The sequence below is a fragment of the Heterodontus francisci genome, chromosome 36 (genome assembly GCF_036365525.1).
Source record: "Heterodontus francisci isolate sHetFra1 chromosome 36, sHetFra1.hap1, whole genome shotgun sequence".
NCBI lineage: Eukaryota > Metazoa > Chordata > Chondrichthyes > Heterodontiformes > Heterodontidae > Heterodontus > Heterodontus francisci.
The window spans coordinates 43,651,787-43,675,223 of NC_090406.1; the positions used below are offsets into that span (position 1 = coordinate 43,651,787).

The 23,437-nt window shown below is 45.3% G+C and overlaps 1 protein-coding gene across 1 annotated transcript in view; it reads left to right on the top strand.

The window, feature by feature from the left end:
- The first annotated feature begins 19,221 nt into the window (after positions 1–19,221).
- Positions 19,222–23,437, top strand: part of LOC137351410 (cyclic AMP-responsive element-binding protein 3-like protein 3) — a 42,486-nt gene continuing 38,270 nt past the window's right edge. Inside the window, exon 1 of the mRNA XM_068015858.1 lies at positions 19,222–19,366. Coding sequence (XP_067871959.1) covers positions 19,346–19,366 — 21 coding nt within the window. The 5' untranslated portion in view covers positions 19,222–19,345. The remainder of the gene's footprint in view (positions 19,367–23,437) is intronic.

Below are 23,437 nucleotides of genomic sequence, written 5' to 3' on the forward strand. Positions count from 1 at the left end.
GGTTGTGGAACGGATTCACAGAAAGACATGGGCTTAGATTCTTTATCAACGATCAGGGTCACTGGTGCGTGGTGACTGAAGAAGCTAATTTCCTTGCAATTCTGGGGATCAATTTCAATGACTCTGTCCATTGTCCCATAACCAGCAATGTTGCTATGGTGAAGACATGTAGGAACACAAATCTGATCCTGCTGGAGATAAAATGAAAGAACCTGCCTTTATATAAGTGTCTTTCAAGACCTCAGGACTTTACAGCCAATTAAGTACTTTTGAAGTGAATTGCAATGCAGGAAACACAGCAGCCAGTTTGCACACAGCAAGGTCCCATAAACAGCAATGTCATAATGACCAGATTGATGGTTGAGTGGTTAATATTAGCCAGCTCACGGGGGTGAACTCCCTTCTCTTAGAATGGTTCCATTGGATCTGTTACATCCATCTGAGAGGGCAGATGGGGCCTTTGTTTAAAATCTCCTCTGAAAAAATGGCACCTTTGACAGTGCAGCACTCCCTCAGTACTGCTGTAGATTGTCAGCCTGGATTTTGTGCTCAAATTTCTGCAGTGGGACTTGTACCCACAACCTTCTGACTTAGAAGGGAAAGTGCTATCACTGAGGCTCAGCTGACACGAAAGGAAGTAGAGTTTGGAATTGTTCCTCAGTTTCATAGTCGGAATGGGAATACTCCCTGTGGGTTGCGAGGACATGAACCAAGGCTTACGGAATCAAGGTGGTCTTTTCCTGCCTGTCTATTTATTATGTTCGTATGTTCATAACATAGCAATAATGGGATGATTATGGAAAGATTCTTTGCATATAAGCCACAATCGAAAAACAAGGAATAGCTGCTATGGCTGTTAACCTCTGGAATAGACTGTCATTATATAGACTCAGGTGAAATATTTAATTATGAAATGAAGAGATTTGTAACTTATAAAGAATATAAGGATCTGAGATTGGCAGCAACTTAGTATGGAAAATAAAGAAATCTGAGTGTATACTGACTGAAGTCTAAAATAATTCCAAGACACGATAATTTGCGAGGGATTGGATGGGTTAAGTGGAGACTGGGGCCTAGAAATTCAGGCGCTCCCATTTTAGGGTACACAGGAAGTGGGTGGGGGTGGAGAACAGAGTGTGATCCCTGTGCATGAGGCCTGATATTAGGCTTCTGGCTTCATTTCCATCGAGCTGGTGAGCTGCAGATATTAAAGCTCGCCCGGTAAAGTGTAATTGGAGATTGGACCGCAGCAACAGTAACTGTGGCCCTTAGGTTAGTGGGGAAGTGGAGTGACCAATTGAGAAGGGTGGTGACTAGATTGTCATGTAGGTGGCTGGGTTGGGGCTATTGGTGGCTGATGACTTGGTTAATTCCCAGTGGTGACAGGTAGAGGCCCTTAAGTGGCCGGTAATAGGCCATTTAAGAGCCTCTATGACCTCTGAGCAGGAAGGCCGGTCTATGGGAAGTGAACGGGCTCTCTATCCCCCATCTCCCATCGCAATTCTATGGCATTGCTGCCTCTGAACCCATCTCCAGGCGGCCTATTAAATTCAGCCCACTGTGTGTATAGTATGATTGTAATAGCATATGTGTGTTTATATGAATGTGTCTGAGCGTGCATTAGAGTGAATACATGCATCAGTAACTATATGGGCCTGACTGATAAACTGCAAACATGAATATCAACAGGCATGTGGGTTTTAGTGATGGTGTGAGTGATGTATGTAACTCAGTGTATATTGCTGTTTGTGTATGACAATGAGTGTGAGCAAGTGTGTTAGTGTCAGCGCCTGTGTGTGTGTTAGTCTCAGTACCAGTGTGCGTGAGCTGGACTTTTAGGCTTCCATGAGGATGAGCACGGATGCGGGAGGGCATGGAAATTCATGCCACCGGCCAGTGTGCCGCTTTGCTGGCTCCATCTCACCCCTGGACCATTTTTCCAGAGGCGTTATCAGAGTCGGCAGGGCTATTTGCCCACAAGAGGCGGGTAGCCAGTTAATGGTAATCAAAGGCCTATTGCCAGAGGCCAGCTGGAATTTTCCTGTCTGCTTCTGGGCCCCCTGAGGTGTGGGGACTAGAGCAGTAACCTGGAGGTGGCCTCCTGATGGCAGACCTGGGGGCCTGCGCACTAGCCAGTCTCTCCTTGCCTGCCTGGCTTCAGCTGCAGGCTACACTGTGGAGGGGTTTCCCTCCACAAATGATGGCCCAGCTATTAAGGGCATTTCTTATTTTAACGTTTAAAAAGTTGGAGAGAGGTTGTCTCCACCATGAGGCGCCCTTGCTCTCTCTTACCTGAAAAGACAGCCTGCTGCTTCTTCAGTGCCAGAGGGCCTCCTATTGGCCCTCCAGCTTTGACAGTCCACCTGCCATCCTTAATTGGATTGTGAGGCCCACCCTCTAGCTACTTTTTGGTCAATTTGGGGAAAACCATTGCCGGGTGACTGAGCCAAATTTGACCCCGATGGCGGGGTTCTGAAGCCTGTAGGAAAAATCCTGGTATCAACTTGCTGTTCAATTTGATTTCAGAGATTTTTAATGCTTTATAATCTGCAAGACGGGGTTGGGGCAGGGTGGTGGTGGTTATTTTGAGGAAAGGTGAAAACAGGCACTAAGTGGGTGCTGTCCTATTAAGATCCACCTGTTTAAAAGTCTGGTTTTCGCCTGCAATTTTGGGGCTAATTGCTGATTGCCATGATTTAAATGTGCCTGCAGACACTAAAATGGAAATGCACATTTGGCACTCCAGCATTGATTAGGAGCCATTTACATGGAGTTGTATATGTAGACTCCATGCACACGTGGCGTGCATAAGCTAACAGAAACTGGAATGTATTGGGATGGCTCACAGACCAAGGGAGAGGGTGCATAGATTCTCAGAAGCGCCACAGGAGCTATTGATGGAGGAGTTACGCAGAGAAGTGATGTCCTGCACGTGGCCCCAGTGCTGCAAAAATGTTATCATTTGACACGAGGGGTCAAGATAAGATCCCATCTCACAAACACATTTCTCAATAAGTGCACCACCAGCATCACAACCTCATCACACCGCATCCACCATCTAACTATACACTGACATTAACACAACCCACAATATTGCATCCTTCACTGTCACTACTCAAGCCTTAGACACAGCTCTTGAACCACGTGAGGCATCATACAAACACAAACACACCTGCCAATCCACTCATCCACAATCACCACTCTTTCTATTCCAGGACACAATAGCACATAACAGGCAGCAGCAGGACTTGACTGGAGAAGGGTAACTCCATAACATCGCTCCCCTTGAGGAAACAGTGATTAGGAAGGGAGTGGCAGATGCCATGGCAACAGGCAGAGCGAGGACATATTGCCTAGGGATTTGTGGCCACTCCTTAATCCTTAATTCCCCAAACCTGTCCTCATTTCCAAGGGCTATATGGTCTAATCACATACGCTCCTATAGTGGCCACACACTCTGCCCTAACCCCTCTAGCTTTTATCATTGCAGACTCCCAGGAGCAAGATCCATCTGCACCCCGCCACCATCGCACCCACCCCCCCACCAAATCATAACCACTCCGGAGTAATGGGAAGGGGAATAGCCACCTCACACCCCACTGCCTTAACACCCCCAGAAGGAGGAGATTGATGAAGACTCGTGTCAATCGCTACCATTGTTGCAGGTACCAACTTGAGACTGGTACTACTTGGCCTAACTCAAAGAGGCTGGGATAGAACACAGATCCTCACAGTGGAATTCATTGGGCACTGGTGGTCAGCAAACATACTACATAGAAGCATAGAAAATAGGAGCAGGAATAGGCCATTCGGCCCTTTGGGCCTGCTCCGCCGTTCAAAAAAGATTATGGCTTGATTGTCTAATTCAGTACCTTATTCCTGCTTTCTCCCCATATCCCTTAATCCCTTTGGCATTAACAAATATATCTATCTCCTCTTGAATATATTTAATGACTTGGTCTCCACTGCCTTCTGCGGTAGAGAATTCCACAGGTTCACCACCCTCTGAGTGAAGACATTTCTCCTCATCTTGGTTCTAAATGGCATACCCCGTATCCTGACACTGTGCCCCCTGGTTCTGGACTTCCCAGCCATCGGGAACATCCTCCCTGCATCTAGTCTGTCTAGTCCTGTTAGAATTTTATCGGTTTATATGAGGTCCCCTCTCATTCATCTAAACTCGAGTGAATATAGGCCGAGTTGACCCATTCTCTCCTCATACGTCAATCCTGCCATCCCAGGAATCAGCCTAGTAAATCTTCTTTGCACTCCCTCCATGGCAAGAACATCCTTCCTCAGATAAGGAGACCAAAGCTGCAGACAATACTCCAGATGTGGTCTCACCAAGGCCCTGTATAACTGCAGTAAGACAGCCTTGCTCCTGTACTCAAACTGAGTGGAAGCGACACCACAGGTGTCACTTTGCCAGGGGCCAAAGTTGCATTCTAGTTTTGCTGCAGAGGAGTGAGATCAGCCTTCTTCTGAAGCTTGGCCCCCAAGGTACTCATCTCACTCCTCTGCAGCAAAACTAGAATGCAACTTTGGCCCCTGGCAAAGTGACACCTGTGGTGTCGCTTCCACTCAGTTTGAGTACAGGAGCAAGGCTGTCTTACTGCAGTTATACAGGGCCTTGGTGAGACCACATCTGGAGTATTGTCTGCAGCTTTGGTCTCCTTATCTGAGGAAGGATGTTCTTGCCATGGAGGGAGTGCAAAGAATTATATGAGGTCCCCTCTCATTCATCTAAACTCGAGTGAATATAGGCCGAGTTGACCCATTCTCTCCTCATACGTCAATCCTGCCATCCCAGGAATCAGCCTAGTAAATCTTCTTTGCACTCCCTCCATGGCAAGAACATCCTTCCTCAGATAAGGAGACCAAAGCTGCAGACAATACTCCAGATGTGGTCTCACCAAGGCCCTGTATAACTGCAGTAAGACAGCCTTGCTCCTGTACTCAAACTGAGTGGAAGCGACACCACAGGTGTCACTTTGCCAGGGGCCAAAGTTGCATTCTAGTTTTGCTGCAGAGGAGTGAGATGAGTACCTTGGGGGCCAAGCTTCAGAAGAAGGCTGATAGATTTGACAAACCAAATGCTTGGTGCAATGGCCAGCCTGCTTGAAAGCTAGGGGGGGATGGAGGAGTCTGCCTCCGCCTTGGCCTGATGTAGAACCTGGAGTACATCCTGTCCATTCTGGAGAATTCCCAATTTCCTGGTCCACCCCTTGGATTCCCAATTTACTGATGCACTCCTCAAATTCCCAATTTACTTGTGAACTCCTCCATTTCCCCAATTTACTGATTTGCTCCTCTAATTCTCCGGTTTACTGTTGCCGTCCTCCAATTATGCACCCTGGTTATTGACCTCTCTCTTAAGGGACATAGCTCCTTCCTATCCACTCTAGGTCCATCATAATTTTATACACCTTAATTAAATCTCCTCTCGGCCTTCTCTGTTCCAAGGAAAACAACACCAGCCTATCAAATTCTTCCTTGGAGCTAAAATTCACAATTGCTGAAAACATCCTCTGAACCTCCTCTGTGCCTTCTCTAGTGCAATCACATCCTTCCTGTAATGTGGTCATCAGAACTGTATGCAGTACTCTATTTGTGATCTAACTAGTGTTTTACGGAGTTCTAGCCTAACCGCCATGCTCTTATATTCTAGGTCTCCGCTAATAAAGGAAAGTATCCCATATACCTTGTTACGACCCAGTAAGAAAGGGGTCTAGGGTTCCCTCTCAGCCTTCACCTGGTCTTACTGTAACAGGGTTTCATTTTAAACACACCGTGTTTTTAGCTCCACCTTAGTGAATCCTTGTTCACTGCTTTCCAATTTTAAGGCAAAGAAACCAGCACAAACAGGCTTTCTTAGGTTTAAATAAGAAAGGTTGAAATTTATTAAACTTAAGCTTAAACTCTAATTCGGTTAACGCCTACGGATACACGACACACCCACGCTAGCATGCATATGTGATACACACCTGCAGATAGAGACAGAACAGAGCAGAAGAAATAAAGTGGAAAAGTTTGAGGCAATCTCTGAAGAGGGTTTTTGTTACAGATCTTCGAGTTCACTGTAGAGTCCCTTGACTGTAGGTAGATCTTGCTTTTCATTGGGGCCCAGTATTCTTCTTAAACCTTGTTTGCTGTAGGAGACTTCTCTCTCTTGGGGTTCATGTGTCTTCAGTGGATTTGGAGTTCCATGAGAATGAGATGGGAGTAGACAGGAGAGGTTGTGGCGAGCCAGGAGAGGTCTTTTCAGTCCAGCTAACAGACACTCTGAGTTCAAACTGTTTGTACAATTCAGAAAAACCCAGGTTGCCAGGCAGGTTAGTCATGTGACTAGCTGGTCTGACCACATCTGTTTGTGGATTCTCTCTTCTTAGCCGACCCTGGAATGTCTCTTCTTACACACAATACCTGGTTCTCAAAGTCCATTGTGGGTTAAATTGGAGCAGGGAATAGCTCCCTTGTCCTTCCAAGCACTGGCTATTAGTATGCAAAAATGTTTTTCCAGCCAAGGGCCTGGTGAATTTTTTAAACAAGTCCTTTCTTCTCTTCAGCAACAGTTTGAAATTTAATGTCCATATGGCGAAATTAATATGCCTCATTCTTGGTAGGTAGGGGTCTAGCATGACAGCCTTCTGAGCCACCTTATCTACCTGTCCTGTTACCTTCAGGGATCTGTAGACAAACACTCCAAGATTCCTCTGTTCCTCTACACTTCTCAGTATCCTACCATTTATTGGGTATTCCCATGCCTTGTTTGTCCTTCCCAAAATCATTACCTCACACTTCTCCGGTTTGAACTCCATTTGTAATTTTTCTATCCACCTGACCAGTCCATTGATATCTTTCTTCCTTACTATCAACCACATGGCCAATATTTGTATCAGATGCAAACTGCTTAATCATGCCCCCTACATGTAATTCTAAATCATTGATAATACCATGAAAAGGAAGGGACTGAGTACTGAGCCCTGCGGAACCCCACTGGAAACAGCCTTCCAGTCTCAAAAACACCCGTCGACCATTACCCTTTCCTTCCTGCCACTGAGCCAATTTTCGATCCAATTTGCCCCTTGGATTCTATGGGCTTTTACTTTTCTGACCAGTCTGCCATGTAGGACCTTGTCAAAAGTCTTGCTAAATCTACATAGACCACATCAAACTCACTACCCTCATAATCCCTTCTTGTTATCTCCTCAAAAAATACAATCATGTTAGTCAGATACAACCTTCCCTTCACAAATCCATCACATTCCTCCTCCTTCTCCTCCTCCTCCGAAGTGGCACTGCACTCTTGCTACTCCTGAAGGCCCAGTTCCCGCTGCTGTGCTATGTTATGCAGAGTGCAGTGTTGTGATAGTGTATTTGTTGGTATGTTAAATATAATCATTTAAATATACGTTTATGCTGATATGTATGTTATCACAGGAAGTGATGCAATATCATGTGATTCAGTTCTCCTGAACAGTCAGCACATGTAAGCTGCAGCATGCCAGCCCTTCAGCTTCGTTTGTATTAATCTCGAAAGAGATAATGTAATATGGTGGCAGCGGTAGTGATCAGCAACTGAAAACGACAATTCAAGTCAGAAGCCTTATCTGAAGCTCTGCAACTAGATCACAGCTCTCACATTGGGAGAGCAATGGTGTGTGTAGAGATCGAAGGTGATTTCAGTGCAACCCCGGTTTGCCGTGAGCCGGCAAGAAAATTAACGGTAGTTACAGCCGCAGAGATCAGTGCAACGTAATGTTTTCGCGTGGGTTCCTTCCCACTCGTGCGCCATTAGCAGACTCCGATGCCAGGGCTCAGCCCGCTTACAAGCTCACAAGTTTGTGCTGTGGCAACACAGCTCAGGGTGTGGCTCCTGCTCAGCTCTGCAGGCATCGCAGCTTGCTGCAATTTTTAAAGCAAGATTTTCTCCTCAAGGGGAGAAAAAAGTAAAAGGCTTAGACAATGACAGCCAGATTTCCAGAGATGGACTGGTAAGCACCTGATGTCCCAGGCAAACTGTTTAAACAGAGGATTGAACTATGCGTCTTAGACCACCAGGTTGTGGATGCGGAGAAACAGGCTATAAAATTTAGGATTGTCATTGGAAACAAAGGTCTGTGCAGGATCAATACCTCTGATTTAGCTGATGCTGACCAGAAAGATCCATCAAAGCTTTCGGCAACATTAGAAAATCAGCTTGAGGTTAAAGTTAATTCCAGAGTACACCACCTGGAAGTTGTATGGTATAGACAGAAAGCCAATGAGAGCTTGGACGATTTTGTTAACCGGTGCAGAGAGAAAGCAAAAGAATATTACTTCTCTGATATTGAACTCTTGTAATTAATTATGGAGTTGGTTATCACCTCCACTCATATTGAGGCATTCCAGAAAGACGTCCTGGAAAGCCAAAGGGACACGGCGTCGTGAGCTGACTACAGGACGGATGCAGATATGGACCAGATCCATTTTGTTAACAAAACGGAAGCTTTTGCAACACTCCAGATCATCTGCCTCAATAAGGCTGGATGGCATCAAGTGAGAGTGAACTAACACAGGTGCAAGTGTCAACACTCTATCTTTCTGCATGCTCAAGGACATGTACCATGGGGCATGGAGCACTGTGGTGCAACCAACAAGAGTGAAGCTTATGGCACACAATGGTTCGATAATAACGTGCCGAGGTTCCCTAGACCTGGATTGCTGGTACAAAGAGTCAACATGGTCTACTCAGATATTCTACATAGTGTATGTGTCAGGACCAGCAGTAGCAGGGCTGCCGATGGTCACCATCCATGAACTGACTCAGTCAGAAGACCACAGCAGTCAAAGCAGGTGCACGACCATTCAATTGGTACAAGAGATCCAGACGTTGTACCAGGAGCAGTTTGACACGGTTGGGAATTTCCTTGGAGACACAGTCCTAGACTTTAAAGAAGGTGTAATGCCATTAACTGGCCCGCCACAAAAATGCAGGGTGCACATTCGAAAAAAGTTGAAGATGGAACCGGATGGAATGGAGAAACAAGGCATCATTTGACGAGTGCAACATCATCCGGACTGGTGCAGCTCCATCACTACTGCAAACAAGAAGGACGGTTCAATTCGACTATGTTTAGACCCAAGGAGGCTAAACAAAGCCTTAAAGAGATATCCTCATAACATACCAGCGCTAGAAGAGTTAAACTCAATATTTGCTGGAGCGAAACAAATTTCCACATTAGACACAAAAAATGGATATTCATCCGTACACTAGTCAAGAGGGTCGCAAGAGCTAACAACGTTCAGAAGTCCCTATGACAGGTACTGTTTCCTCCATTTACCATTTGGGCAGTTTGGTCAGTCAGGATATATTTCAATTGCATATGGACCAGATAACGGAATGAGTCCTGGGCTGTGTGTGTTTTGCCAACGACATCGCAGTAGTAGGACGTATAGAAGAAGAGCTGACAGAAACCTACTTATTAATGGAGACCGCCAGATGCGAAGGTTTGATTTCCAACAGCAATAAGTGCTCTATTAAGGCAGATCACGTAATCTTTTTTGGTGCCATTTACTCAAGCTCCTGGGATCCTGGGAAGATCGAAGACATCCAATCAATGCTGACACCACAGGACAAGGACGACCTCCAAAGGTATCTAGGTCTATTCAAATTTCTTGCTGCATTCATACCGAGCTTCTCGGAGAAGACATCTCCACTAAGAGAATTTCTGAAGAAAGACACATCAATTCTTTGGCAGGACAATCACCGACATGCTTTCAATGCATTGAAACAAGCAGTGTAAACTGAGTCATGTCTTCAATATTCTGACCCTCGGAAGACAACATTAGAAGTGGATACATCATAGAAAGGTCTTGGTGCATGTCTTCTTCAAGCCAGCAAACCTGTCACATTTGTTTTAAAAAGTCTGTCGCCAGCACAAGCAAATTACTCCAATATCAAATGAGAAACTCTCGCTCTTGTCTTTGTGATCACCAGGTTTCACACATACTTATTCAGGAAAGAGTTCATGGCCGAGACAGATCATAAACCACTGAAGATGATCAGGAGAAAACCGTTCACGTGTGCACTGCCTCGACTCCAGACGTTACTCATCAAGATTCAGGGCTACAACTGTGATGCCAGATACAAACCTGGTAGTCTGCTGGCCCTATTAGACACTCTAAGTAGACTGCCCAACCCTGAAAAGGGGCGAGACATACCACTTGACTTCCAGGTGGATGAAGTCTGTGCAAACTTGGAGGATGTCTACAAGATAGATCTCATGTGCTTCAGTCAAAACAAGAGAAAGGAACTCCAGAGGGAGACTTCTCAACACCACAAATTCTGAACTCAATGGCAGATCATTGTAGAGGGTTGGTCTGAGAAGAGTCAGGAAATTCCTGAGAGTGGTGCAGTGGTTAGCACCACAGCCTCACAGCTCCAGCGACCTGGGTTCGGTTCTGGGTACTGCCTGTGCGGAGTTTGAAAGTTCTCCCTGTGACTGCGTGGGTCTCCTCCGGGTGCTCCGGTTTCCTCCCACATGCCAAAGACTTGTGGGTTGATAGGTAAATTGGCCATTGTAAAAAAAAAAATTGCCCCTAGTGTAGGTAGGTGGTAGGAGAATTGTGAGGATGTGAGAGGGAAAATGGGATTAATGTAGGATTAGTATAAATGGGTGGTTGATGGTCAGCATGGACTCAGTGGGCCGAAGGGCCTGTTTCGGTGCTGTATGACTCTACTCCTACAGATCTAAGAATGTATTGGCCCTATCGAGACAAAAGCAGTATATCCAATAGAGTATTATTCAAAGGATGCTGAGTGCTCATATCAGTGACACTTCAGTCTGACATAATTGGACAGTTCCACCAAGGACACATGGGAATAGAGGGGACAAGATGACTAGCTTGCAAGTCAGCATTCTGGCCTGGCATCAGCAAAGACATTGACCAAATGGTGAGATCTTGTGATACATATCAGGAACACCAAGCTAGTCAACAGAAAGAGCCTCTCCAACTGCATGACATACTGTCATCACCGCGGATCAAGATAGTAGCAGATGTGTGCTCTGTGGACAGAGAAGACTATCTGATAATGACTGACTATCACTCCAAATTTTCTATTGTGCAGAAGCTTCGAGACGTGTCAAGTGCAGTAGTGGCTAACACTGTTTGTGCCAGCTTTAGTCTTTTTGGTGGCCCAGTAGAAGTGGTATCTGACAATGGCCCACAGTACATGGGAAAACCGTTTCAGGATATGTGTGGTGAACAATGGTCCGTCAACCATGTCACATCATCACCCTGATATGCTCGTTCAAATGGGATGAACATACAGTCAGGACAGTCAAATCGCTGATCAAAAATGTTTGGACACCGGGCAAAATATCCAAGTCTTCCTTAGACTCGGGGGTGGTGCCAGAGGACTGGAGAATTGCAAATGTTACACCCTTCTTCAAAAAAGCATGTAAGGATAAGCCCAGCAATTACAGGTCAGTCAGTTTAACTTTGGTGGTGGGAAAACTTCTAGAAAAAATAATTAGGGACAAATTCAATCGTCACATGGACAAATGCGAGTTAATTAAGGAAAGCCAGCATGAATTTCTTAAGGGAAAATCATGTTTAACTAACTTTCTGGAGTTTTTTGAGGAGGTAACAGAGAGGGTTGATGAGGGCAATGCTGTTCATAGAGAGAAACAGCACCAAAACAGGCCCTTCAGCCCAACAGGTCCACACCAACCATCAACCATCCATTTATACTAATCCTACATTAATCCCATTTTCCCTCTCACATCCCCACCTTCCCTCAATTCTCCTACCACCTACCTACACTAAGGGGCAATTTTTTTTTTTTACAATGGCAATTTACCTATCAACCCACAAGTCTTTGGCATGTGGGAGGAAACCAGAGCACCCGGAGGAGACCCACACAGTCCCAGGGAGAACTTGTGAACTCCGCACAGGCAGTACCCAGAACCAAACCCGGATCACTGGAGCTGTGAGGCTGCAGTGCTAACCACTGCACCACTGTGCCGCTCATGTTGATGTGGTGTACACGGACTTTCAAAAGGCATTTGAAACAATGCCACACAACAGACTTGTGAGCAAAGTTATAGCTCATGGACTAAAAAGGATGGTAGCAACACGGATACAGAATTGGCTGAGTGACAGGAAACAAAGAGTAGTGGTTAATGGATGTTTTTCAGGCTGGAGGAAGGTTTGTAGTGGAGTTCCCCAGGGATCAGTGTTGGGACCCTTGCTTTTCCCGATATATATTAATGACTTAGACCTTGGTGTACAGGGCACAATGTCAAAGTTTGCAGATGATACAAAACTTGGAAGCATTGTGAACTGAGGAGGATAGTGTAGAACTTCAAAAGGACAGAGACAGGTTGGTGGAATGGGCAGACAGGTGGCAGATGAAGTTCAATGCAAAGAAATGTGAAATGATTCATTTTGGTAGAAAGAACATGGAGACACAATATAAAATAAAAGGAACAATTCTAAAGTGGGTGCAGGAGCAGAGGCACCTAGGTGTATATGTGCATAAATCATTGAAGGTGGCAGGACAGGTTGAGAGTGCAGTTAATAAAGTATACAGTATCCTAGGCTTTATTAATAGGGGCATAGAGTACAAGAGCAAGGAAGTTAAGTTGAACTTGCATAAGACTTGCAGTGGTTAGCACCGCAGCCTCACAGCTCCAGCGACCCGGGTTCAATTCTGGGTCCTGCCTGTGTGGAGTTTGCAAGTTCTCCCTGTGTCTGCGTGGGTTTCCTCCAGGTGCTCCGGTTTCCTCCCACATGCCAAAGACTTGCAGGTTGAGAGGTAAATTGGTCATTAGAAATTGCCCCTAGTATAGGTAGGTGGTAGGGAAAATATAGCAACAGGTGGGGATGTGGTAGGAATATGGAATTAGTGTAGGATTAGTATAAATGGGAGGTTGATGGTTGGCACAGACTCGGTGGGCCAAAGGGCCTGTTTCAGTGCTGTATCTCTAAACAAAAAAAAAACACTAGTTCGATCTCAGTTGGAGTATTGTGTCCAGTTCTGGGCGCTGTACGTGAGGAAAGATGTGAGGGCATTGGAGAGAGTACAGAAAAGATTCACGAGAATGGTTCCAGGGATGAGGAATTTCAGTTATGAAGATAGATTGGAGAAGTTAGGACTGTTTTCATTGAAGAGAAGTCTGAGAGGTGATTTGATAGAGGTATTCAAAATCATGAGGGGTCTGGACAGAGTTGATAGAGAGAAACTGTTCCCACTCGTGAAAAGATCGAGAATGAGAGGGCATAGATTTAAAGCATTTGGTAAGAGAAGCAAAAGTGACATGAGGAAAAACTTTTTCACGCATTGAGTGGTTAAGGTCTGGAATGCGCTGCCTGAGAGTGTGGTGGAGGCAGGTTCAATTGCAAAATTCAAAAGGGAATTAGACAGTTATATGAAAAGGAAGAATGTGCAGGGTTATGGGGAGAAGACAGGGGAATGGAACTAGGGGAGTTGCTTTTTCAGAGAGCTGGTGTGGACACAATGGGCCGAATGGCTTCCTTCTGCACTGTAACGATTCTGTGATTCTGTGAAGTTGCGTTCTTGCATCTTCGCACAACGCCATTAGGCTCTGGATTGTCATCACCTGCTGAATTAAGTTTAGTCGATCGGTGAGAACCACACTACCAAACTATCATCTCACCAAGTTGTCCTTTATCACAGATTGGCTAGGCCAGAAACAAGACAAGATGAAAGACGCACATGATGTGCATGCAGGTGCAGAATTACCTCCATTATACTTTGGCCAGAAGGTGAAGGTCCTTTACCTGCAAGAACAGATATGGATCCCAGCCTGTTCAGGTTGTACAAAGAACCACGTTCGTATGAGGTGACAACACCAAATGGTGTGATACTGTGAAGGAATCGATCTTACCTCAGGGGACTCTCTGCTAGTCACGCACAAGGTGACCAAACAACATCGCCTATGCGTATCCCCATATGTTTTGAAGACGATGAGACTAGAGGTGTGCAAAGGAAACCCAACCCGAGCCCGAATTCCGGTCCCGGAAGTCTGATCCGACCCAACCTGAACCCGATACATGTCATCGGCACCCGTCGGGGTCAGGTTGGGTGGCAGCCCTTTGCATCAGTACATGGGTAAAGGCCTGCTACCCTACCTGACCCCGACGGGATCCGACAGCATGTGTCGGTTTCGGGTCGGGCTTTCGGGTCCAGCATTCGGACTTGGGTTGGGTTTCCTTTGCACACCTCTAGAAGAGACAACAAGCAACACATCGACAACTAAGGAGAATCCTCCCAAACGCAATCTTCAGGAGGAGAGGACGGACAGTTCAAGAACACACCCACATGTCATTGTCACACAGCTGGACCAGTCAGCGGACGAGCATTACAGTTCCAAATGTAATCTACACCTTGAAGAGGAGTGTTCCAAATATTCGTGTTACAGTTGAATGTTCTATGGAGTTGAGGTTACAATCAGATCAGCTATGATCTTGTTGAACGGCAGAGCAGGTTCGAGGGGCCGAGTGGCCTACTCCTGCTCCTAATTCATATGTTCATATGTAAATAGTATTATAGTTGTCAAACTTCTAATATCTCGTACGGGTTGCTTGTTCATATACATGTTAATGTGTTGCTATATGGGGTTGTTATTTAAGGGGAGGGGGATGTTGAAATAGTGTATTTGTTAGTATGTTAAATATAATAATTTAAATATATGTTTATGCTAATATGTATGTCATCACAGGAAGTGATGCAATTTCACAGGATTCCGTTCTCCTGCTGCATAAGCTGAAGCAACAATAAGTCTCCATCAAAGCTCTGTGTTCAAACCTTTATGCCTGCCCTTCAGCTTATTTATATTCATCGAGAAAGATATAATACAATATGGAGCAGACCACAATCACTGGGAGACCCTGGCTGGTGTGTATTGAAGGAAGCCTTCAGATCTGTCAGGGCACCTGAATCACATCTTCAGCATCCCAATGTCTTGTTCAATTCAAAACTCATTGCCAGAGGACTTTGATTTTAGCACTCTTGTCCTTCATTGTTTCTGCTCCTTATAGGTGGCATCAGGCATATTTTGACTGGGTAGTCCTGGTCTCCAAGCAGCCAGCTGGTAATTGTGTTCTGAGGTGCGAAGAGCTCAGGGAGGTTGGACTGGCACGGGCCGAATGCATCATGGCAGTTCTCCGGGAACCTTGCACGTGCCTGCACAAACATCGTTTTGTGATTGCAGACCAGCTGTACATTGATGGAGTGGTAGCCCCTACCGTTCACAAACACTCCTAAGCGATCTGGAGGTTGTCTTGATCGCCACATGTGTGCAGTCGATGATGCCCTGCACTTTTAGAGATACAGCACTGAAACAGGCCCTTCGGCCCACCGAGTCTGTGCCGACCATTAACCACCCATTTATACTAATCCTACACTAATCCCATATTCCTACCACATCCTCACCTGTCCCTATATTCCTGCCACCTACCTATACTAGGGGCAATTTATAATTATCCAATTTACCTATCAACCTGCAAGTCTTTTGGCTGTGGGAGGAAACCGGAGCACCCGAAGAAAACCCACGCAGACACAGGGAGAACTTGCAAACTCCACACAGGCAGTACCCAGAATTGAACCCGGGTCGCTGGAGCTGTGAGGCTGCGGTGCTAACCACTGCGCCACTGCGCTGCCACTTGTGGGAAGCCAGCCAGAGATGCAAACCCGAATGCCTGCTCAGTTTTGACAGGCATCCTCGTTGGCAAGGTGTACCTAATGGCCTACCTTGGCAAACATGGCATGGTCACCTGTGCGATGCATTTGTGGTAAGTTGACTGTGAAATCTTGTGCATCCCTAGAAGGAGTCTGAAGCAAAGAAAGTGATGATGGTGGCCACTTTGACAGCTGACAGACTTTGACACTTAAAGCATGTCTATCAAGTCCACTTGGCAGCAGGTCTTCTTCCAGCAAACATCTGCTGCGACCTGACGCAAGACCCTGAACTTCCTGAGGTACTGGCGTTTAGACATGCCTAGGAAGCTGATCCTCTGCCTGGACGCCCTACATTGCACATATCGTCTCCTGTGAGCTGCATCTCTGCTCATGCCCTCTCTCTTGTGGAGCAGCAGTCAGGAGAAGGCTGCTGCTAGTGGTGCTGGTGCTGCTGGTCCCCTGCTGTTGGTGCTCTTCCTACTGCTGCTGGTGCTGTTGCTGCTGCTGGTCCCCTTGGTCCTCTTCTGAGGTCCAAACTAAAGCAGCATCAGTGGCTCCCATGCTGATCCGATTGGGCACAGGTGGCAAGTGAAGATCAGATGCACAAACCTCCAAAGCAGTGAAAATCACCACCAAAGTAGCAGAAATCACCTGTAAAGTAGTAAAATAAACTTTCAAATGAAGTACTGTGAGCCAAAGCCCTCCACAAAATTAGGCAAGGAAGCAGGTTTGAGGTCTCAGTACTTATGGAAATTTTTGCCTGTTATTTCTTCAGCTCCGTTGTTTCTGTACTGCTGCCTTGTTTTCAATGGCGAGTTCGAGGAAGCCTGGTAAACACGTGCACCCATAGTTGAAAACTGAAAACTCTGGTTAAAAAAAACTTTTAATCATCTATTAACGTATTGAAGTTTGCAACCCACCTTTCCCAAAGGGGTCTCGCACATATAGCCTAATGCACTGCAATTAAATGCAGAGACGTCTTCCCAATGTACTGTCGCCTTCATTGCTTTTAACTCCTTACCTGCTCCCAAATCCACTCCCTCGTGGAGTTGAAATCCCCCCACCCCCACCAATGATTTAGGTCGATGATCTTTCATCAGAACTAGAAAAAAGTTAGAGATGTCACGGGTTTTAAATAAGTACAAAGGCAGGGAAAGAGAGAATAGAGGGAAAGAACAAAAGGCAAGATCTATGCTACTCTCTCCTTGCCTGGATGGGTGCAGCTCCAATAACATTCAGGGCAAAGCAGCCCACTTGATCAGCACACCATCCACTACCTTAAACATTCACTTCCTCTCCCACAGATATTTTTTTATTCATTCGTGGGATGTGGTGTCGCTGGCTAGGCCAGCATTTATTGCCCAGCCCTAATTGCCCTTGAGGAGCTGGTGGTGAGCTGCTTTCTTGAGCCACTGCAGTCTTTGGGGTGTAGGTACACCCACAGTGCTATTAGGAGAGTTCCAGGATTTTGACCCAGTGACAGTGAAGGAACTGCGATATAGTTCCAAGTCAGGATGATGTGTGGCTTGGAGGGGAACTTGCAGGTGGTGGTGTTCCCATGCATCTGCTGCCCTTGTCCTTCTATGTAGTAGAGGTCACAGGGTCGGAAGGTACTGTTGAAGGAGCCTTGGTGAGTTGCCGTAGTGCATCTTGTAATTGGTACACATTGCTCCCACTGTGTGTCAGTGGTGAATGGAGTGAATGTTGAAGGTGGTGGTTGGGGTGCCAATGAAGTAGGCTGCTTTGTCCTGGATGGTGTTGAGCTTCTTGAGTGTTGTTGGAGCTGCACCCATCCAGGCAAGTGAAGAGTAATCCATCACACTCCTGTATTGTGCCTTGTAGATGGTGGACAGACATTGGGGAGACAGGAGGTGATTTATCAGCGCACAATTCCCAGCCTCTGACCTGCTCTTGTAGCCACAGTATTTATGTAACTGGTCCAGTTCAGTGGCAGCAGTGTGTACCATGTACAGGTTGCACTGCAGCAACTCGCCAAGGCTCTTTCGTTAACCACTCTCAAACACAAGACCTCTACCACCTAGAAGGACAAGGGCAGCAGGTGTATGTGAACACCACCATTACCAAGTACCCCTCCAAGTCACATGCCATCCTGACTTGGAAATATATTGCCGTTTCTTCATTGTTGGGTCAAAATCCTGGAACTCCTTACCTATAACAGCATTGTGGGAGTAACGTCATGGACTGCAGCGGTTCAAGAAGGCAGCTCACCACCACTAACATCTCAAAGGCAATTAGGCATGGGCAATAAACACCGGCCTTGCCAGCGACGGCCACAACACATGAATGAATAAATACAAAAAGCCAAATGTTGACTGGGTGATATAGTTGTTACACTGGCTAACTGGAGACGTTCTCTGTGCTAACCATACAAAATAAAAATCAGGCTTTGAAAATCGGTGATCTGGGTTTTTCTCTGGATTTTCACCTCTCAATAACATTACATGGATGCAGGGAGAGTCGTCATGATGTTCCAAACATCAAGAATATGAGGCAAGCTTGATGGATGAACTGGTCTTTTCCTGCCCTCATTTTTCTATGTTGATATGATCTTTGTGGTGGATTTGGTGCATTTTTGCCAGCCTTTTATTCTGGATCTACCCTTTATTGGATCTGCTTTAGGGGCTGGAGAGGTGGTGTTTGTCAGTTAAATTAGTGGATGCGGAAACTCAGATCACACAGTTCATATTGGTCGCAAAGGTCAGCCCAGAAATCTAAATATACAGATGGCATCACATGGAGACCAATGGACAAAAACTGGCTTATTAGTTTCCTGTATCCTGGTTAGTCTGTTGGTCAGTCTGTGGCATTGTGTGATATTGAGCCACGCAGACCATGAAGGCAGAGATTTGATACTGGCCTGTGCTGAATTAACCAGTGTCGCCATTGGCTTCTGGTGACTACTAAAAGAAATTGCTTGTGTGTGGATTCTAAGTGAGGAGAGCATCAAACTTGGTTGTGAGAACCCCCATGGCTAAATAGCCCACCAACATTGGCTCACAATGACCACTTGGGTGAAATACCAGCGGCCCATTGCCTCCTGTAAAATCATACCTCAGTGTGATTTGAGAGGAAAATAGAATGAAATGATAGGCTAAAAAGGACCTGGTATCCTGCAATCATACTTAATCAGTAAATGAGAGTTATCAGTAAACAAGTTAATAAAACATGTCTGTGTGCTGCAATAGTAATTCAATATTCAAGTGATTAATGAAACATGCATTTTCTTTCGTGAGTTGAAATCATGGTTTAAAGTTCATCCCTTATTAACAATGTTGTACTTTGGTTTAAGGTACAGTAAAAGCACAGCTCACGAACCCCCTTTTCTCCTCCCCCATTTATTGCACGTCCGGCAATTCTGACAGGCCATCCTGGCACTCTCTGCAACCTATGTGGGATTCTAATGTCAATCACTGCCTTTCCTTGCACATTGGCCTTGTTAACAGCCAGCCCGCAGCCAATCAGAGGGGCAGCTGATGTCGCAACAACTGGAGCTATTTTTGCCTGGTTGGACTTCAACTTAGTCACAGATCAAATCAAAGAAAGAACGAGGGTACACCAGTGAGTGGATGGGAGCAAAAAGCTTCCGAAACACAGGAAAATAGAAGAAAAAAGAAGTTTTACTTAGAATTTCAGAAAATGACGCTGGTCATGGGGAAGGTACGTTTATTTCAAGTTAAATAATTTTCTAAATAAATAAACTCATTTTAGCATTACTTATCAGCTCTAAACAAACACAGAGCTCTAGAACAGGACAAAGTTTAGACTGAGATTGAGCATGGAACTCACGGTGACTGATTGAAGCCTTTGTGGATGTTACGATAACTTGGGGCACATTTCATTCGCAAATTTACCTTTTAGAAAAAAGGCCTTGCATTAATATAGTGCCTTTTAAAACCTCAGGATATCCCAAAGCGTTTTACAGTCAATGAAGTCCTTTTTGAAGTTTAATCACTATTGGGAAAGGCAGCAGCCAATGTGCGTATAGCAATGTCCCACAAACAGCAATGACCAGATAATTTACTTTAGCAATGTTGGTTGAACAATGAATATTGAGCAGGAGACTCGGCACTTCTTTGAATGGTGCAGTGGGATCTTTTACATCCACCTGAGAGAGCAGTTTAACATTGCATCGAAAAGGCAGCACTCCCTCAGTGCTGCACCACAGTGTCAGCCTAGATTTATGTGTTCAAGTCTCTGGACTGGGCCTTGAACCCACAGCTCTGACTCTGAGGTTACAGTGCTATGACTGCTATGACTGCTATTATGGTACTACAGTGTGAATACAGCAAAAACATCCTAGTTTATTTCCTGAAACATATAATTGCAGAAATGAGAGGCCTGAAGTTAGTGCAGGCAGTGGTTAAAACGGCAGTCAGGTGCCACGCGCTGCTTTCCCAACACATTCGTGCCGACTGCCATTTTAGCCACTCTGTTTCATGTCACAGGCAAGTTGCCCGCCACAGTTCATAGGAACATAGGAAATAGGAGCAGGAGTAGGCCATTTGGCCCATTGAGCCCACTCTGCCATTCAACCAGATCATGGCTGATTATCTACCTCGACATCATTATTCCCCACTATCCCCATATCCCTTGATGTCATTAGTATCCAGAAATCTATCAATTTCTGTCTTGAGCAATAATTGAGCTTCCACAGCCCTCTGGGGTAGAGAATTCCAAAGATTCACAACTCTCTGAGTGAAGAAATTCATCCTCATCTCAGTCTTAAATGGCCTACCTCTTATTTTGAGACTGAGTCCCCTGGTTCTAGTTCAATGGGGGCCTCATTAATATTTTTAAAATTGGAGATGCAATGATGGTATTTGGATACTGACACCGTTTTAACCCCAGTCCCGCAGGTTGCAGCCAGAGAGGGCCCCGAAACATAAATATTTTGTATTTTTTTCAAAGGTTTAATTTTGGGATAAGTGTTGCAGGAGTGTCACTGCAGGCCATCTACAAGGAATCCTTGAGCCTCCACTATCCCAGGCTACCCTCTCTCCTCCCCCATCCAGACAATCCTCCCCCAGTCACTTACCTTCATGCCAGGGTCAATTCCTGTGGATCGTTGGGTGGTAGCCTCCAGCTGGGTGACATCCTGCTTCCACCACACACCTGTTGTGAATCGCTACCAGGTTGGGGCCTAATGTTCTTTGACTTGGTAATGAGGCCCATGAGTTAAAATGGCTCTGGACTCACACTATGCTGTTATGTGCTCCCCCCCACCCCACCTATATACAACTCAAATAAGGGCCTGAAAGCAGCAAGAAATGGGAACAATAACATAACCAGTGATGTGAACGATTGCAAGTCTGAGATTCTGTGAGTTGTTAAAAATAGATAATATGCAATTCTTAAACAAACATCAGCTCAACACTTAAAAGGGGCATGTCGTTGACTTTTGGACTTGGTATTGCTTTCAGGTTGATGCTGTGATTGCAATGGATTTTAATGCCCTGAATCCAAGGGGATTTTGTAAAATTATTAAAAGACAAGGCAGATTGATCCAGAATCCATTATTATGATGTCAAGTTTTCAGGCAAATCAGAACAACACCGATGCTAGTTTTCCTCAGGCTGGTTTAATTCTCCGGTTGTAAAACTGTCAAAATAAAGCTTGAGTCCTCCTTCAAGGCAATCAATTCTTTGCTCTTCTAGATTTTCTAACTATCTATAACGCCCCACCCCACTGAACACCTGAATCGAGGAGAAATGTATATTTATATAGCACCTGATCACACCTTTCTCAACATCTCAAAATGCTTCACATTTAATCAATTTCTTTCAAGTGCAGTGACTGTTATTATGTAGGTTCACATAGTAACCATTTTGTACAGAGCAAGATCCCACAAACAGCAATTAAATGTGTTTTTGTTGGTGATGATTGAGGGACAAAACTCTCCTAGAACCTCTCTTCCTCTCCTGAAGATTACGGAAGAAGCTTGTTGTCTGATAGGTGATCCTGTCTCCCCTCCAAACCCACTCTGTGTCACTTTCCTCGCTTTTCTCTAACTGACTCCAACAACCTTCCTTGACCTTTGGCATTTTGGGATATAGTATATGAGTAATTTAAAACATGATGCAGTAAATGTAACATACTTGGGCGAAACAGGTGACCTTGGACTTATGTTTCCCGAAGCTCTTCATCACCGGGGATTTCCTTCTGTCATGTCTATATCTGTTGTAGATTAATTGATAGAGATTGTTTTCTATGATTCATCGACATGAGGGGTCTGGACAGGATAGATGGAGATAAATTGTTCCCATTGGCAGAACCAGATTTAAGGTGATTGGCAAAAGAACCAAAGGTGACATGAGGAAAAACTTTTTTACACAGCGAATGGTTAGGATCTGGAATGTGCTGCCCGAGAGTGTGGTGGAGGCATATTCAGTTGTGGCTTTCAAAAAGGAATTGGACAATTATCTGAAGGAAAAAAAAGTTGCAGGGCTACAGGGAAAAGGCAGAAGAATGGGACTAGTTGAGTTGCTTTTACAGAGAGCTGGCATGGACACAATGGGCTGAATGGTCTCCTTCTGTGCTGTAACAATTTTATGATTCTATATGACATTAAATCGAGGCTCTGCCTTCCTTCTAAGATGGATGTAAAATATATCACGGCACTGGGGTTTCAAAGAAGAGCAGAGGAGTTATAAGTAAGAGCAGTGTCCTGACCAATGATTATCCCTCAACAAACAACTAAAAAGAGATGATCTGGTCATTATCACTTTACTGTTTGTGGGACCTTGCTGTGCACAAATTGGCTGCTGCTTTTCTTACAACAATGACTACATTGTAAAAGTATTTAATTTTTTAAATTCTTTCATGGAATGTGGGCATCTCTGGCTATGCCAGCATTTATTGCCCATCCCTAATTGCCCTTGAGAAGATGGTGGTGAGCTGCCTTCTTGAACTGCTGCAGTCCATGTAGTGTAGGTACAGCTACAGTGCTGTTAGGAAGGGAGTTCCAGGATTTTGACCCAGCAACAGTGAAGGAACGGCAACATAGTTCCAAGTCAGGATGGTGGTGTGGCTTGGAGGGGAACTTGCAGGTGGTGGTGTTCCCATGCATTTGCTGCCCTTGTCCTTCCAGGTGGTAAAGGTCTCGGGTATGGAAGGTGCTGTCTAAGAAGCCTTGGTGAGTTGCTGCAGTGCATCTTATAGATGGTACACACTGCTGCCATTGTGCATTGGTGGTGGAGGGAGTGAATGTTGAAGTTGGTGGACGGGGTGCCAATCAAATGGGCTGCTTTGTGCTGGATGGTGTCAAGCTTCTTGAGTGTTGCTGGAGCTGCACTCATCCAGGCAAGTGGCAAGTATTCCATCACAGTCCTGACTTGTGCCTTGTAGATGGTGGATAGGCTTTGAGGAATCAGAAGGTGAGTTACCGCAGAATTCCCAGCCTCTGACCTGCTCTTGTAGCCACAGTACTCATATGGCTGGTCCAGTTCAGTTTATGGTCAATGGTAGCCCCTAAGATGTTGATAGTGGGGCATTCAGCGATCTTAATGCTATTGAATGTCAAGGGGAGATGGTTGGATTCTATCTTGTTGGAGATGGTCATTGCCTGGCACTTGTGTGGCGCGAATGTAACTTCCCACGTAATTGGGCATGAGGTGCTTTGTGATGACCTAGGGTGGTGAAATAAATAAATGATATAAATACAAGTTCTTTCTTTTAGCTCCAAATACTCCATTCTATACACTGTTCCTTCTCCACGATTCCTCACAGTGT